This window comes from Ambystoma mexicanum, chromosome 11, assembly GCF_040938575.1.
Source record: "Ambystoma mexicanum isolate Mex_15411 chromosome 11, UKY_AmexF1_1, whole genome shotgun sequence".
In the NCBI taxonomy this organism is placed as follows: domain Eukaryota; kingdom Metazoa; phylum Chordata; class Amphibia; order Caudata; family Ambystomatidae; genus Ambystoma; species Ambystoma mexicanum.
This window is the reverse complement of record NC_090934.1, coordinates 1,291,457,612-1,291,472,827: the sequence shown is the minus strand read 5'-3', so window position 1 is coordinate 1,291,472,827 and position 15,216 is coordinate 1,291,457,612. Positions and strand designations below refer to the sequence as shown.

The window sequence follows — 15,216 nt, the reverse complement described above, 5'->3', positions numbered from 1 at the left end:
TCTTACTAGGTATGTAACTGGTGCATCAGTGTAGCGCTACATCCTATCTGCTGTGTGTTGTGTTACAGCACTGCTGTCCAATACTTGCATTCATTAAGCCAGTTAACATAGGTCCTTAAGGTGGAAATCCAAAATGTTTCACTTTTTGTTAACAGCCCTTGGATGTTAGTGTGGGCGTTTGAGTGTTTAATTTGTTCAATGACAAACCAGCGTAGATCGTCCACTGCATGGGGTTTTTCTAAAAAGTGTCACCATTGGTGCTTGCTCATTTTTATTAAGGATCCTGGATCTACGCTCGTTGATCCTGAAGTGAACTGGCCGCTCTGTTGAATACTAGGCTTTTCCTTATCCTGGACACTTGAACCCAGTTGGTTGCATTGCTGTTGTGCCGAAGTTGGCATCGGGCCTCTTCCCCACCCGTTCTTGGGCCTCTGTTGGCCCCCGTCCCCTTCCAGTCTCCTCTTCTCTTCCAGTTCACCTGATGAGGTCTCTGGCCAAGTCCGCCCTATGATAGTCTCACCCTATATTCCTGTATCACCCCTTCCCTTGTCTTGATGTACACTGAAACACCTTTTTGCTGTATAAGCGCATTATAAATACCCAATAAATAAATAAATACAATTGGTTATTGCTGGGTGATTGTGGCATAGTCAACAGTAGTATGCCGCCAAATGAATGAATAGGAGCGGCAGGCTGAGTGGTATCAAGGATCTATTCCCCAATATCGATGAAGGCAGATTTCATGCGTCCAGAATCCTGAAGCCAGAATGTCGTTCATGGAGGAGATGATTTTCTTCAATGACGGATTACAGGTGCTGTGGTACTGCCCATTTAACCATTTTTGATTCAAAAGAAGGACATGGGATGAGTTGGGAATTAGAGATATCTGATCGGTTGTGTTTGCTTACTAGAGAGGTACTGGTGGGAGAGTTTAGGAAGCTAGGTAGGATTCAGGAGTCAGTGATAAATTGCACAATTTGGTCAAGCTGGGGTTCAAGGTTGGAAGAAGATCCTTGGTCAGACTGGAAGAACGGGGAAAGTCTGGAGATCTTTGTTTTAATGTTAAAAACAAGTCTAGTGGGGGTGGCAGCTTTCCCTGCAAATGTCTGTTTGGTGTGAGTAAAATACTCTTTGCCGGACTTTTAATTTGGAGCAGTGACCTGGAAATAAAATAAATCCGGGGATTATCTGGATCTTTCATCATTTCCTTTCCACACAGCAACTCTCAGTCTGTGGGAGTTAACTGCCTTGTATCACAGATGGCCTCAAGAAAACAACTCGAAGAGAAGGCTCAAGATTTAATTTTATTGCAATTTCAGCAAGGATGCTCACTAAGAGCAGTCCCTCTTTCTCTGGTCTCCTGTGGACTTTTCCTTCCCAAGCCTAGATATCCCTAAACCTCAATATTCTCACTAGAAATCAGTAACACCTACTATTTTGTCTGGCTGTTGTGCTCGCCTTCTCTAACTGCCTCTGGATATTCCTATGTGGATCCTATACAAGGGTCCCACAAAACTCAAATCTTCTTTTCAAGTGGGTTAGGTGCCTTCGAATTACCCAGACTCCACTTGCCCTTTTCCTTTCACATTCTTCTATTCCTCTCCCTGAGCTTCTCGGTCTCTTTTTCCTTTCGCCTAATCTCCTTCCTACTTTTCCTCCCACCATCTCTCCCCTCCTGTCCCCTTCTGTCCCTTCAATGTACCCCTCTCTCTCTGCTCATTACCTCTACTCTTAGGTCTCTCACCCTCTACTACTATGTCTTTCCACCACTCTTCGCTACACTATCCTCCCTTCTATCCATACTAATCTCTCCTCCCCACTACTCTCTACTACACTCTACTCCGCACTACTTCCTACTACACTCTCTTCCCAAATACAAACTACCCACCCCTTCTCTAAAAGCCACCTTCCTCTTAATCGATCACCCTTTTCAACCCCTCTATCACACCATCCTACACTTACCCTTAATTCTCACTCACGTTTCACATACTCTTATACCCAAGTACCACTGCATCTCAGCAATGAATACCTCACTTTGCACACTCTTGAAATTTCTCCACAACCACTGCAGTGGCCTTCTTCCTCCTGGTCTCTTTGACCTCCCTCCCCTCCCTTTACTACACCCTACCCACTGCCCCTTCGTTATCCCCCTCCCCTGTCCTTGCCATTGGCTTCAACTGTCTGCTAGTTCCCAGAGGCAATCGCTGACTTTCTTTCCCCTAAGAGTTGGGTAACAGTCAACAAGGAACATTTAACAGGCTTCATGCCCAGGCCCCCTTTCATCTGCGGGTCCACTGGTGTAACCTGTGTGTGTTCTGTTTACAGGCTCTGACTGGCCTTTAGGGCAATGCCCGAACCAAAAACACAAAATGCTCGTATTGACCCATTTTTTGGGTCAAAGTAAGCCACCTTTTTGGCCCATGTGGGCCAGTTTGATAAGTTACATCATGCGGCTAGTAGTTCTGACCAGTGTTACTGAATAAATATTCTTTAAAATGCACAATTTGCATCACATTTTATCAAAACCTTCCCCTTGGGAGGGGGTTGCATGTGAATCTATAAGGGTTCCACCTTTTAACATGTCATAAACTTGCTTTATATATGGAACATTCATAGATTCCCATGCTCCGAGCAGACTAACAAGCACACCCTCCACAGAAAGTGAGGGGGGAGAGGCAAAAATAAATCATACAAAAGTTAAAGAGGTGTTGTAGTGCATGACTAACAGCCCGGCCCTGCTCTGGCATCCCTGCCCAGGCAGTAGTGTCTAGAGCACAGATACAATGACCTCTGTTTGGATTCCTGCAGATGTCTGGAATTGGAATACCAGCACAGAAAGTGGCATGGGCTGCTCCGCCTCAGATTGAATGGATAGATGAGGCTTTCAGTCTACAAAATGGCACAGAGCAATGCAGGTGGTTAACCGTCATGCAATGTCCTATTTTGAAAGGGCATTCCCCTGGAGGGTAGACCAAAAGCCGCTAATAACCGATCAGTCAACAATTAGAATTATTATAATTGTTTTTTTTTATACCACGCTTAATACCAAAAAGGTTTCTCAGCGCGGACCCGGCATTCGAACCTGTGTTGCTCTGCATTGTCTTGCTTCCAAGATGAGCATGTTGCCACTGAGCTACACTACCCGTTCCAGGTATGGCATGGTGATCAATGTAGCATTGCAACTCTCTCCTTCATTCAGGTGTATAGTGTGCTCTATTTGCAGGCATGGTATACTCCCTGAAGAAGGAGGGAAGCATGATAGATTGGTTCACGTGAAAGCCTGAAACAACGTTGGGCTAGTATTGAGAATGTGTGTTTAGAACTGCCTTGGAAATGTTGAAGTTAATGGATGGCACCAAAGAGCAAAAGGCTTGGATGTTGCTGGCCCTTCTCACTGACGCAATAGCTATAAGAAAACTGGAACTGGCAGCAGTGCAGGGTATCGACCACCCCTACCATTGTTGGCATCAAAATACCACAGCCAGATGTACCCAAAGGGAAGAGAGATGATGGTCAGAATCAGCTAAAAGCAAACCTTAAGGCAGAATTTGATGAGGGCCATAGAAGCACCCCATGGACAGACCCTCTCCACTTTTTAGCATGGGAAGACCACAGAGAATCTGCTCTGGAGGCTAGCTACACCTCTATGCATTTATCCGGTAGGTTTAGGTCTTTATTAGGAGTGCTTTTAACATTGTGGCTTGCATGTTCATGATTTGTAATGTGTCTCTTGATATTCCAGTGCGTACATAGTTGATGTCAGCTGGAACCTGGAGTCTTGCTGTGAAGGTTCCAGCAGAGTCAGTTGAGTGTGAGACTGGCTGGGGGTTGCTGTAGAAGCAGCTTACCTGGTCGCCGATAAGCACAACAATAAAGGAGACTCACTTGCCCATCCAGTTTGTGTGCGCCTCCTCCTCATGTCAGCCTAACATTGTGGCGGCACGACGAGAGGCGGCCGGAGATGCGGTGCAGAGCCCAGCGGAAAGGACCTATCACCAGAAGTCACAGGTGAGACTCGTGCAGGCTAGGGAAGATTGGGGATCTGCATGAGATCTGTGGCCTCCATTATGAAGCGTAGCGGCTTCATGTTTCCTGCACGAGCCGGCGCCATCAGAGCAGTTCGCAGTTAGCAGGCGGCTTTCTGCAGAGTGTGCCGGGGCCATCTGTGAGGTTTACACTGCACGGCTGAAAACGAGGAAAGGACCCAAAGCCGTCAGACGGCACCCGTCATTGACAAAGGGAAGCGTTGGGTTACCAAGACAACCCACACCGGAGTGCATTGTTTACATAGGCAGCTGGGAGGTTCCTGTCTGGCCGTCAGGATCGAGTTGTCCAGGCGATCTGTAAAGAAGCCATTTGAAATGAAGTGACATCCTTTGTGAAGTTTTCATAATGTTAGTCTCCGAAACACTGCAAGCAGCTATTTGCATACCATGAAACACAGTATCACATACATACAAACACGATGAAAACGCTGGAAAGCAATCAGATACTCACATTGAAAGTGAGAGTTTTCAAAGGCGTGGAACATATTTATAATCTATGTTGAAACTTTACTGAAGTTAAAGTAGAAAACCTTGTCTACAGAAATAACTACAGCAAGGGAGTCAAGCTTGGCTCCAGAGTGAAAAGTAAGAGGGTGGGTCTTCAAAAAAAAAAAATAAATAATAATAATATAATAATATACATATATATATATATATATATATATATATAATAGACAGAGGAAGACATCCATACCTGGCCCAGTGTTCTTTCTGCCTACTCCTGGTGAACCTAGAGTGTGTTGGGCTAATTGGAGGGATGGTTTCTCCTAGTATGTTTTTGCTGTGTTTGGGACCAACTACTCTAATGAAAGGAAGGAGGCACTACTGTACCATTGTTTAGGTGCTACAGGCCAGGATATTTTAAAGAAGCTACCTGAAATGGCAGAGTTGGAAGACGCCAGATTGTATGAAAGGAGGATGGCCAAACTTGACAAGCACTATGAGGTGCAGTAGAATATCATACTAGTGAGATATCACTTTGCAACCAGAGAGCAAAAATCTGGAGAAAGCATAAAATAATGTGTTACAGCCCTGAGGGGTTTGGCTGTGAAGTGCCAGTTCACTCATTGTCAGGAGGAACACGTACGAGACCAGCTAATGATAAAGTGCAATAATAATAAAAAGGGAAGAAATGTGGAAAGTGTGAAAACCCACCTTGACAAGAGCAATTGCAATTGCGAAATGTATTGAGCATACAGAAAATTGTATCAAGGCTCTTCATCCCGACAAAGCAGCTGAAAGCAGCAAGTTGGCACCAGAAGATGGCTCTGTAAAAAAGACATCAAAGGCCTCTCAGAAGCAATGGTCTCGAGGCTTAAAGAGGGTTGAGAGAGTGGAGAGAAGAGGGCAAAACATGTCAAGTGATACTGGTCCGCACAACAACAGGAACATATGACACTCCTGGTGTTCTCAGAGGGAGTTCAAAGCTTCTATGAGCAAGAGATGCTACAGGTGTGGCAGTGGGTCTCATTTGGCATAGGACAAGGAGTGTATGGTGGTCCACATCATCTGTCGGGAATGTGGGCGCAAGGGTCATGTGGTCCGCTGTTGTAAAAACTTCAAACCCTCGGGCAGGTGCAAGAAGTCAAGGAGGACAATGATGAAACCGACTATGGAAGTATGGGGAAGGAGATAATAGGCTTGGTGCAAGCGGTGTTAGGAAGAGAGAGAAGGAGGAAGCCATATGCGATCATAACAGTCAATGGTGTACCTGTCTCGATGTTGATAGACAGAGCTGATTACACGCTCATAAGTGTTCAAATATGGAGGAAAATGTTTAGCTGCTGCATGATGCAAGAGCCAGAGATAAAGGCCAATGTTTATGGTGGTGTTCCCATAGACATTCTTGGGCAGTTCAGTGGTGACCTGGAGTTTAAAGGGAGAAAAGCCGAAGGAACAATCTATGTGGCAAGTAAAGGAGGAGAGTTGTTATTGTGGAGTGATCAAGTGGAGCTGGAGATATGACTGGATACAAGGGATCCTAAGCAAGTGTTGGCAGTGGAGGAGAATAAAGTTGGGGACATAGGAACAAGATCATCAGAAAGTGGGCAACAAGTCTTCGAGAAAATATTAGGCTGTCTCAAGGGCTTTGTGCATCCCATCAAACTCAAGCGGGGAGCTCAACCCAAAGTAGCCAAGTTACGCATGGTACCATTGGCTCTGTGCAGGAAGAGTTAATCATAATGGAGACTGAAGATGTGAGAGAAGATTCAGACGTCGGAATTGATTAGTCCAATTGTACTGTGAGACTCTGCGTAGATTTGAGACATTTAAATAGCATGATGGTGGCGGAGAAGTTTCCATTCCCCAGGATTGATGACTTATTCAGTGGGATTGCTGGTGCTCAGCTGTACCCCATTCTAGACTCCAGATCAGCCTATCACCAGATTGATCTGCATGAAAGTTCCATGGATCTGACAGCGTTTATTACACCTGTTAGTTTGCTTAGGTGCCGCAGGATACCTTTAGGGCTTGTTTCGGCAGCCACTGTATTTCAAAATGTTAGATACAGGTTGTTGGGTAATGAGAAGGGTGTGTTCTACCAGGATGATGTTTTGATTTGTGAGAGGAATAAGGAAGATGATGGTCGAGTGAGGAGAGTTTTGGACATCTTGGGTGAGGCAGGTCTTATTATTTCCAAAAAGAAGGCACGCAAGGTGGTGTATTTGGGGCATGTATTTGGGGCATGATTACACAAAAAAACACAAAGCAAATGTAATTTCCAGTATCTCCATGATCTGGTTAACACTAGCGTTGATTCACTGAACACAATTAACATGCTGTATGTGTAGCCCAACTTATACAAATTTCTGTTCTCTTGGTTTAAATCTGCCAGACATTAATTAGGGGCACTGTGAATTCCATTGTGTGGGACGTGTGGTGGTTGGCGGCTGATTGTAAACCTCTATCTCTCTAGTCTTGATGAGGATCCCCAGTGGGACAGACATCTATTTAGTACACTAAAATGGTCTTATTACTAGACCACCAATTTACCCTTTACCCAAGGGTAGACAGGTATACTCAATCATAATGTACCTGGGTGGTATTCACAAATATGCTTCTAAGGACCACCTGCAACCATTTGTGTTGCCGTTTGCTGCCCTCCTGATTCGAGAAGTAGCATACTATCTTTCTCTTGCTATCCCGAAAGGAAAGAAACAACCTTTAAAGTTGTCCATTCATACATGACCTACTCGCCATCTCATAAATGCTCCACTCATGTTATGTTATTGAAACTTGTATAGCGCACTGTCACCCAGAGGCATCATGGCGCTAGAGAGGAAGGACAGTGAATCAAAGGCCAAGCCACAGCAGTGGTTAGAACAAATATGATTTCAGAGCCTTTCTGAATGCCAAATGATTAGGCAATTTTTTTTACTGCCAGAGGCAGATCATTCCACAGTCTTGTGGCGGCCACTGAGAAGACGCGTCCACCAATCTGCGAACAGCAGGCAAAAGGCACACAAAGCAAACCAGCAACAGCTGAATACAAGGAATGCCTTGGCAGGTAGCAGGAACATTTACACCCGAGATATTCTGCCCCCTGATCATGAAGGGCCCGGTGGACAATACAGAGCGCCTTAAACTCAATGCACTGAGCCACCGGAAGCCAGTGCAGGGAGCGCAGAACAGGCCAGATATGGGCTCCATAAGGTGATCCCGTTGACACCTGTGCAGCAAGATTTTGAAGGCGCTGGAGCCGTTGGACTATACCCTTTGGTTGAGCCAAATAAAGGGCATTACAATAGTCCATGTGGCTCAGTATCATAGCCGCAACCACTGGTGGACGCAGGGTGGCTGGCAACATGGGAAGCACCTTTTTCATGATTTTAAGGTGGAAATGGCCAGTCTGACACCACTGAAACTTGGGCATCCATAGAGAGGGAAGCAGATAGGACAACTCCAAAATTCTGGCCACCAGAACGGGAAGGGGACCCAAAGAAGACAGCCAGAAAGAAGACACCCAGAGTGAAGGATCAGGGGGGAACTCTGATCTCCAAGTGTAGCATGAGCTCACTTTAATGTTGTGTTTCATCTCTCATAAGTCCTTCATCTCAACTGTATCCACACACTGGCTAAAACCAAAAGATACACAAGGTAGAAATGTATCCCTAATAGTACTAGCTTGAACCTATTATTGCTCGACCATAAAATATATATATATATATATATATATATATATATATATATATAAAAAACTTAATTGTGGAAAGAAACAGAGAAGTCCTCCTCTATTCCAAGGTTATTTATTGTCCGGAAGGTGCAAAGGCATCAACTAGAAAACATTAAGTAATGCCTGAAATAGTATAGTGCCACATATGTTATTAGCTCAGTCCCGTTCATATTTGAATACAAAGTAACTTACTTAGGGGTAATTCCTGCAGTCCAATAAGAATTTCCTCAAAAACGCGACGACCTTTAAGGGCTTTCCCCTCTGGAGAGCTGCTTTTCAATGTGAGATAGAAGACCATATGGGGAATCCCAAAGGTGATATCATATTTGGCCACTGCCAGTCAAAAAGGACTATGTGGGCTTAAAAATAAAAAGGAAAAATAGTTGCCCAGAAGTTCTTACGTCTTTCCTAAGGCTTCCTCTCCACTATTTTTGGGCCACCAGTGGATGCGCAGGTGAAAACAAGATGGCCGCTGCCTCAAATTGCCTCATCAATGTGAGCACTTTTTCCTTAGTTATTTCAAAAAACGGGAAGCATACCCCATTTTAACCCCATAATTATAATAATGTGCCAGGAGGAACAACAACTCTATACTTTCAGAATAGTCTACAATATATGCCCAAGGGATTTCAGTGCAATACAAATATACAAACATAAAACATAATGTCCTTAGTGATTTCAAATTTTAATTTTTTTTTTTAAAAAAAAAATAAAATAAATAAAAAACAAAACAAAAAAAGGGAAGTGGCCCCATATTGGTCACTCGAAATTCTTCCTCATCTAGTAACTCCAGAGGTAGATATTGTGGCACAGAGCAAATGGAAAAATGCAAGTACTTGCCTTGTGCACGTTTGGAAGCTTGTGCTCAGACAAAGATATGACAGTGTCGCAGCAATACAAACTCAAAAATATGCTCTTGCTAATGCCAACCAGGGAACTTTACACAAATCCTTATTTCATGTTGAAATGCAAATAGGCAAATGGACGACTTGGAATGGTATTGAGACAGACAATGTCATAGGGAGAAAGCAATACTTCGATGAAAACTCGAACATATATTTTTACCATTGCCAACCTCTTAGGAATTTTACACAATTTCGTATCTCATGTTGATCAACAAATTGGTGAATAGACAACTTGGCATGACCCACATTGTAATAGTATTACATTCACAAGTTTTTCCATTGCCACAACTGTAGGAATCAAACTGTGAGGGATCATGGTTTTTATGTTCTGGTCATCTTATTCAGGAGACAACATTGTATTGTGGATATAACAAGTAAGTAGGGTATGTGTGTACAACATTTATCCTGTGATAAATCCCTTTACATACAGAGTTAGAGGTGTATCTTAAGATCCCATTTTTCCAGATCCCATCAACCTTGCAAAACCAATGAATCCTATAGGAGGCGCAGTTTAGTTCACATTGTGCCACTCTATGTTCACGTTGAGGCCTCCGATATAACTTTTGGTCATGTAAATACGTTTTTGCTCCAAATGTAACCATTTCTTATTGATATCCTCCTCAGAGTTTCCGCTAGCTTTCTTAAGGATAGTCCACTCAAAATCCGTAAAATTATTACCTTTTTCCATAAAGTGTTTAACTAGTGGAGCCAATTCAATTTTGTTTTTAATTGCAGCTCCTAAACTCTATCATTCTTGTTTTGCACTTACGGTTGGTTTTGCCAATTTAGATACAGGGACATGGACAAGTGATCATGCATACTACATTTTCTGTGTTACAATTAGTGTGTTCTCCGAGTTAACAATCGAGTGTTAGTCCCAAGTCTACAGATAAGGTTTTCTTGGTCTGGGGGCACACCACACAATTCCACAGGGATGGTGTCCTACAGCCTGTGGTAGTCCCCACAAGGCCCCTTCCATGTGCAGGACTTGTATGTGACTGTGTTGTGTTCAAGTTTACAATGTTATACTCTTGGCAAAGTTTATTCTGGAGGTTTCACCTATAGAAACATACCCAAAATATTCCTACCAAGTTAAATAATTTCCATACGTATTCCTTTACCAAACAAAAACTGAATTATTAAATTGCAGGTATGTATCCACCGGCATGTATAGTATCCATTAAATCATAAATCTAAAATAAATATGACATACTTTAAAATGTTGAGCTTTCGTTACACGGTTCAAAAGCTGGGGAGCTTCCAAGCCTCCTGGCAGTTCTGTAAGACATGTCTGCTTGAACGCAGGAAATCTACAATGCTAAACAGAATAAGGATTATTTTAAAAGAATGCAAGGTTAACAGAAGCTGAATAAATAAATCATGCATGCAATAATAGTAGCCATATATTAAATTGCTACTATAAGGTGTATTACAATTAAAATCAAATGATCTATAATTCTAGAACACAATCTAAATGTGTATACACTAGAGTTATACATTGCACAAAAAAGCTGTTTTGAAATTAAAATAAAAAATATAAACAATACAGTAACTCAAGCACAGCAATTCTAAACAGAAGAATATTAGATAAAACAATTCACTCTTAAATTGAAATCAAATTATAATGTATAGCCTAAGGAAGAAAGCGTGTCTCAAAGTCTTAGCCTGCAGGTCTGAAATGTCCTGTGTGTACGTATTGCGGTTGCATTTCATGCACACACTATTCGAAGTACAGTGCAACTTAATACTTCGGTCATGCACAAATAGTACGACCCCATCGCTCAGTCAGAATGGCACAATGTTTATCTATATAAGCCATAGCAGCTGCATTCCACAAACCCGCCTATTTGGCTGACCTTCCGCTGGCTTTTCAGCATTATCCCATCTCTCCTCCCAGATTGGTCCTGAAGTGGCTTGGTTATGCCGATGATTTTGTTTGTTATGCTTGTCTGCACCCCTAAGGGCCTCCAGAATCAACTGGATGAACTTGTCGGTTTTGCCAAAGCAAATGTACTGATAATAAACACTAACAAAACAAAAATAATGATCTTTCAGCATAAGGCACGTGGAAGTCCTAATGGGCATCAATGGCACCTGGAAGATGAGTTCGAAAAATTCAAATAATACTCTAGACCAGTGGTCTCCAACCAGTAGATCGTGAGCTACTGGTAGCTCACCTGAGGCCTCCCAGTAGCTCTTTGATCAGAACCCAAAATGAGCACTGTGTGTTTATTTTGGGGTCTGAAGTCCCTCTGACTTTTCCCCTGCCCCCTCCCACTCTTCTTCCTGTAAAGTAAAGCGTCAAAAGCTGTGTGCACAGTGAGAGGAGGGACTGCATCTGGGCTTGAAGGGCTTGGGCAGCGCAGCTTCCCAACATGGGGTTAACTATCAATAACAAAAGTAATGGGACATGTGTGTTGAGGCCATTGTCACCAAGAGGTGCAAATGATGGCGGGTTAGAAAGGGCCTGGGCGCATAATTCTGCATGCTGGGGCTGTGATTGTTTCCGTCTCACTGTGTTTCTTTGGATTTATTTCAGCTAGCATTACTTTGCATGTTGGTAATTGTAGGCTATCAATCAGAATGGGGGAAATAAAGATACAACTGTAATCGTTTTCTTAGCGCGTGTGTGTGTGTGTGTGTACAGAAAAATAACAATCTGAGTCCTAGCTTGCAAGAAAAAAGGTACATCTCGCTTTGCGTGTTTATGGTAAACTCGGAATTATTGTTATATTTTCAGATATTGAGTTCCCGGTTTTAAAGCTCTAGTATCCAAACTGTATTAAAGCTTAGGATGGAATATGGCGTGGTATGGAGGAGCCCACCTCTATGAATGTGCCAAAACAGGAATTCAAGCGATAACTGCAATTTTACATTTAAGTAAACATGAAATCCTACTAGCCGCACTGCATTCTGGTGCTTGTCCACGTACATTTATAAAACTATTCAGGAATGTAAAGTGACATGTCTATCAATACCAGGACTTAAAAAAAACAATGTGAGATGTTTTATGAAACGATAGATGGCATTAAGTGGGACATGGGAGCAGTGGTTTGCATACATATGATATGCATAGGATTAATGTATCTTAAACCTAGTTACTAAATAACAGAACACTGTACAAAATAGGGTGGTGAATACATCGAGGGAATTTAGAGGCGAGACATGGGATGGGAGAACAATTAACAGGGTTGATCCCCTTTGGCTATGTGCACAAATTGGGAGATCTATAGATATCTATGGGGAACCTGTACACATGTTCAGATTCTGGCAAGGGATTTCTATCCTTTCAATACTGGGCTGAAATGGTGCAATTTATGAGCACTGTTATTGCTAAAAATTCAGCAAAACAGTAATTGTCTGATACATGAACAATTCCAATATGTCGGAAGTTGCACGTGCAAGCCAAGCATGGCCAATTGGTCATGCACCAGAATAACATGATTCCTTCAGGGAGTGGCAGAGATCCTGCGAGCTGTTCACATTGATACTGCCTCCTTCATAAAAGGGAGCAGGGTGGCATGTCACCATCCATTCTGAATATGTTGCTACTCATTACAACCATAATCTTTGCTCAACATGTTAATTTAAAGACCAATATGTTGTCTCATGTGTGCATGCTACAAGTCATCACTATAAAACTGAATGTTATTTTAGTCCTGCCATTTACACTATTTCTTGCATATAACTGGATCACATGGTTCCCCAAATGTTCATTTTTTCAATCTTACCAATTATTGACATAAAAACGTTTAAGGGTAGTCAACAAAGTAGGCTTTGGCCTGCTTTTCCTTGGCTGACTTCTGTGACCTAGTGAGCAATGTTTATGAATTGGGGATATGCTAAACTGGCAGTGGATTATATTTTTTGACAAAGCAGAATGTGGTATATGCTGGATTTTGTTTTAAAGCTGTATACCATATTTATTGAAAAACGAGTCAGATTGCAGACTCACCATCCAACAAAAGGCAAAAGATGAACCATTTCTATCCAGAGTCGGAAACCATTTTTTCTGTTGCAGTGTTAAAAGAAAATGTGCATCTTTAATCTACGGTGCCCAAGTTAAAGAGGGAATGAAATAGTAACATGTATAGGCAGTTGCAGTAAAAGACACAAATTATTAAAATAATTTTCCAAAAGTAATTTGTCTGCGATTCTAAAAAGTAGGTAAACTAAATGCTGTTACAGAGCCATCCTTTAAAATGTTCTAATTATTTGATGAAAAACAAATGCTCTTTTACAGATGGTGCAGTTGTGAAGGGCACAGTGACTCCCAGGGCTGAGTCTCTTGTAAGCAAGTTCAAAAACTGTCCTGAATGCATGTCTGCCATGTGGGGTGTGCATTCGCTATGGCTAAGAAGGTATCTGCACTATCAGCCAATGCGATTGCCTGTCTCTATGAATCTGCCTTTTTCAGACTAACTTCCTGAAATCAAAACCCTGATCCCGTCTGACAGCATCTGAGTGCTGTTGCCGTTTCAAGCTTTACACCAGATTACTGAGCACTGGTGGATAGCATGTAGGTTAAGCCTCCACATTGAATGTCCCAATTAGTTTTAACAAGGCCGAAACATGTCTGGGGTTGCTTGGTTTTCTGTGCAGAGGGGACCTGGCCTAGCAGTTCGGGCTGGGCTGTTACCTTCGGTGGCGACAGCTGCTGACTGATTTGCACATGGCTGGTCCCCTTTTGCAATGGCGCAGACGGGCTAAAAAACTGTGGCTTGGAAGGTTGCCCAGAGCAATTGCCAGTGGTTTAGATTAATTCGAAACCTTCCACCCATCACTTTTGTGGTCAGTTTGTTTCTCCTTGTGAGAGAGGGTATGCCCAGACGTGGGTCCCTTGCTCGCTGCGCCACAGGGAACCAGGCTGCACCTCACTGAGGAGGCCCAACAAGGCCGAAACATGCCTGGGGTTGCTTTGTTTTCTGTGCAGAGGGGTGCAGACCTAGCAGTTCGGGCTGGGCTGTTACCTTCGGTGGCGGCAGCTGCTGACTGATTTGCACATGGCTGGTCCCCTTTTGCAATGGCGCAGACGGGCTAAAAAAACGGTGGTGTGGAAGGTTGCCCAGAGCAATTGCCAGTGGTTTAGATTAATTCGAAACCTTCCACCCATCACTTTTGTGGTCAGTTTGTTTCTCCTTGTGAGAGAGGGTATGCCCAGACGTGGGTCCCTTGCTCGCTGCGCCACAGGGAACCAGGCTGCACCTCACTGAGGAGGTCCAACAAGGCCGAAACATGTCTGGGGTTGCTTGGTTTTCTGTGCAGAGGGGACCTGGCCTAGCAGTTCGGGCTGGGCTGTTACCTTCGGTGGCGGCAGCTGCTGACTGATTTGCACATGGCTGGTCCCCTTTTGCAATGGCGCAGACGGGCTAAAAAACGGTGGTGTGGAAGGTTGCTCAGAGCAATTGCCAGTGGTTTAGATTAAATCGAAACCTTCCACCCATCAATTTTGTGGTCCGATTAGTTTCCTACTTCTGATATGCTTAACAATTTTAGGAAACAGCATCTAATAAAAAATAATAAAATAAACATGTTTTTGAAGTTATTGATATATTAATATCACAGTAAATACATACGGTATTCCTTTTTTATATGAAGAGCAAATAAACTGTCCAAAAACATACTGGTCGAAATTCTCATACTCATGGATATCACCACCCTAGTAGCTCCTGCCTATTGGACATTAACTACAAGTAGCTCTTGCCAACTAAAAGGTTGGAGACCCCTGCTCTAGACGCTATTAACACCTATGAATATTTAGACGTCACCATTGACAGCAAACTAACCTGAGTCTCAGTTGGATAAGGTAGAGATTAAGATCTGTCAAACTCTTGGCACAATTTTATACTTTGCACAGGAGCACAGTGGATACTCATTACTATGCATTTTAAAGTGTATAACACAACAATTTGACCTCTTCTATTTTACTGCACTGAAATGTGGGGCCATAAACAACTGAGCAAATTGGAAGAAATTGACAAGATATGCCTGAAAGCTCATGTGAAGTGCCCCAGCAACACCTCATGGAATATATTCTGATTGAATCTGGCCTGCCTAGGTGGCACACTTAAATTGCGCTACTTCCTAACCT

At 43.0% G+C, this 15,216-nt stretch overlaps 1 protein-coding gene across 9 annotated transcripts in view; it reads right to left on the bottom strand.

Annotated features, from left to right (window-relative positions):
* Positions 1–15,216, bottom strand: part of FAM227B (family with sequence similarity 227 member B) — a 1,598,354-nt gene that overhangs the window by 1,189,986 nt on the left and 393,152 nt on the right. For all 9 annotated transcript variants that reach the window (XM_069624770.1, XM_069624767.1, XM_069624774.1 and 6 more), the window contains one exon: positions 10,339–10,443. In XM_069624770.1, coding sequence (XP_069480871.1) covers positions 10,339–10,443 — 105 coding nt within the window. The remainder of the gene's footprint in view (positions 1–10,338; positions 10,444–15,216) is intronic.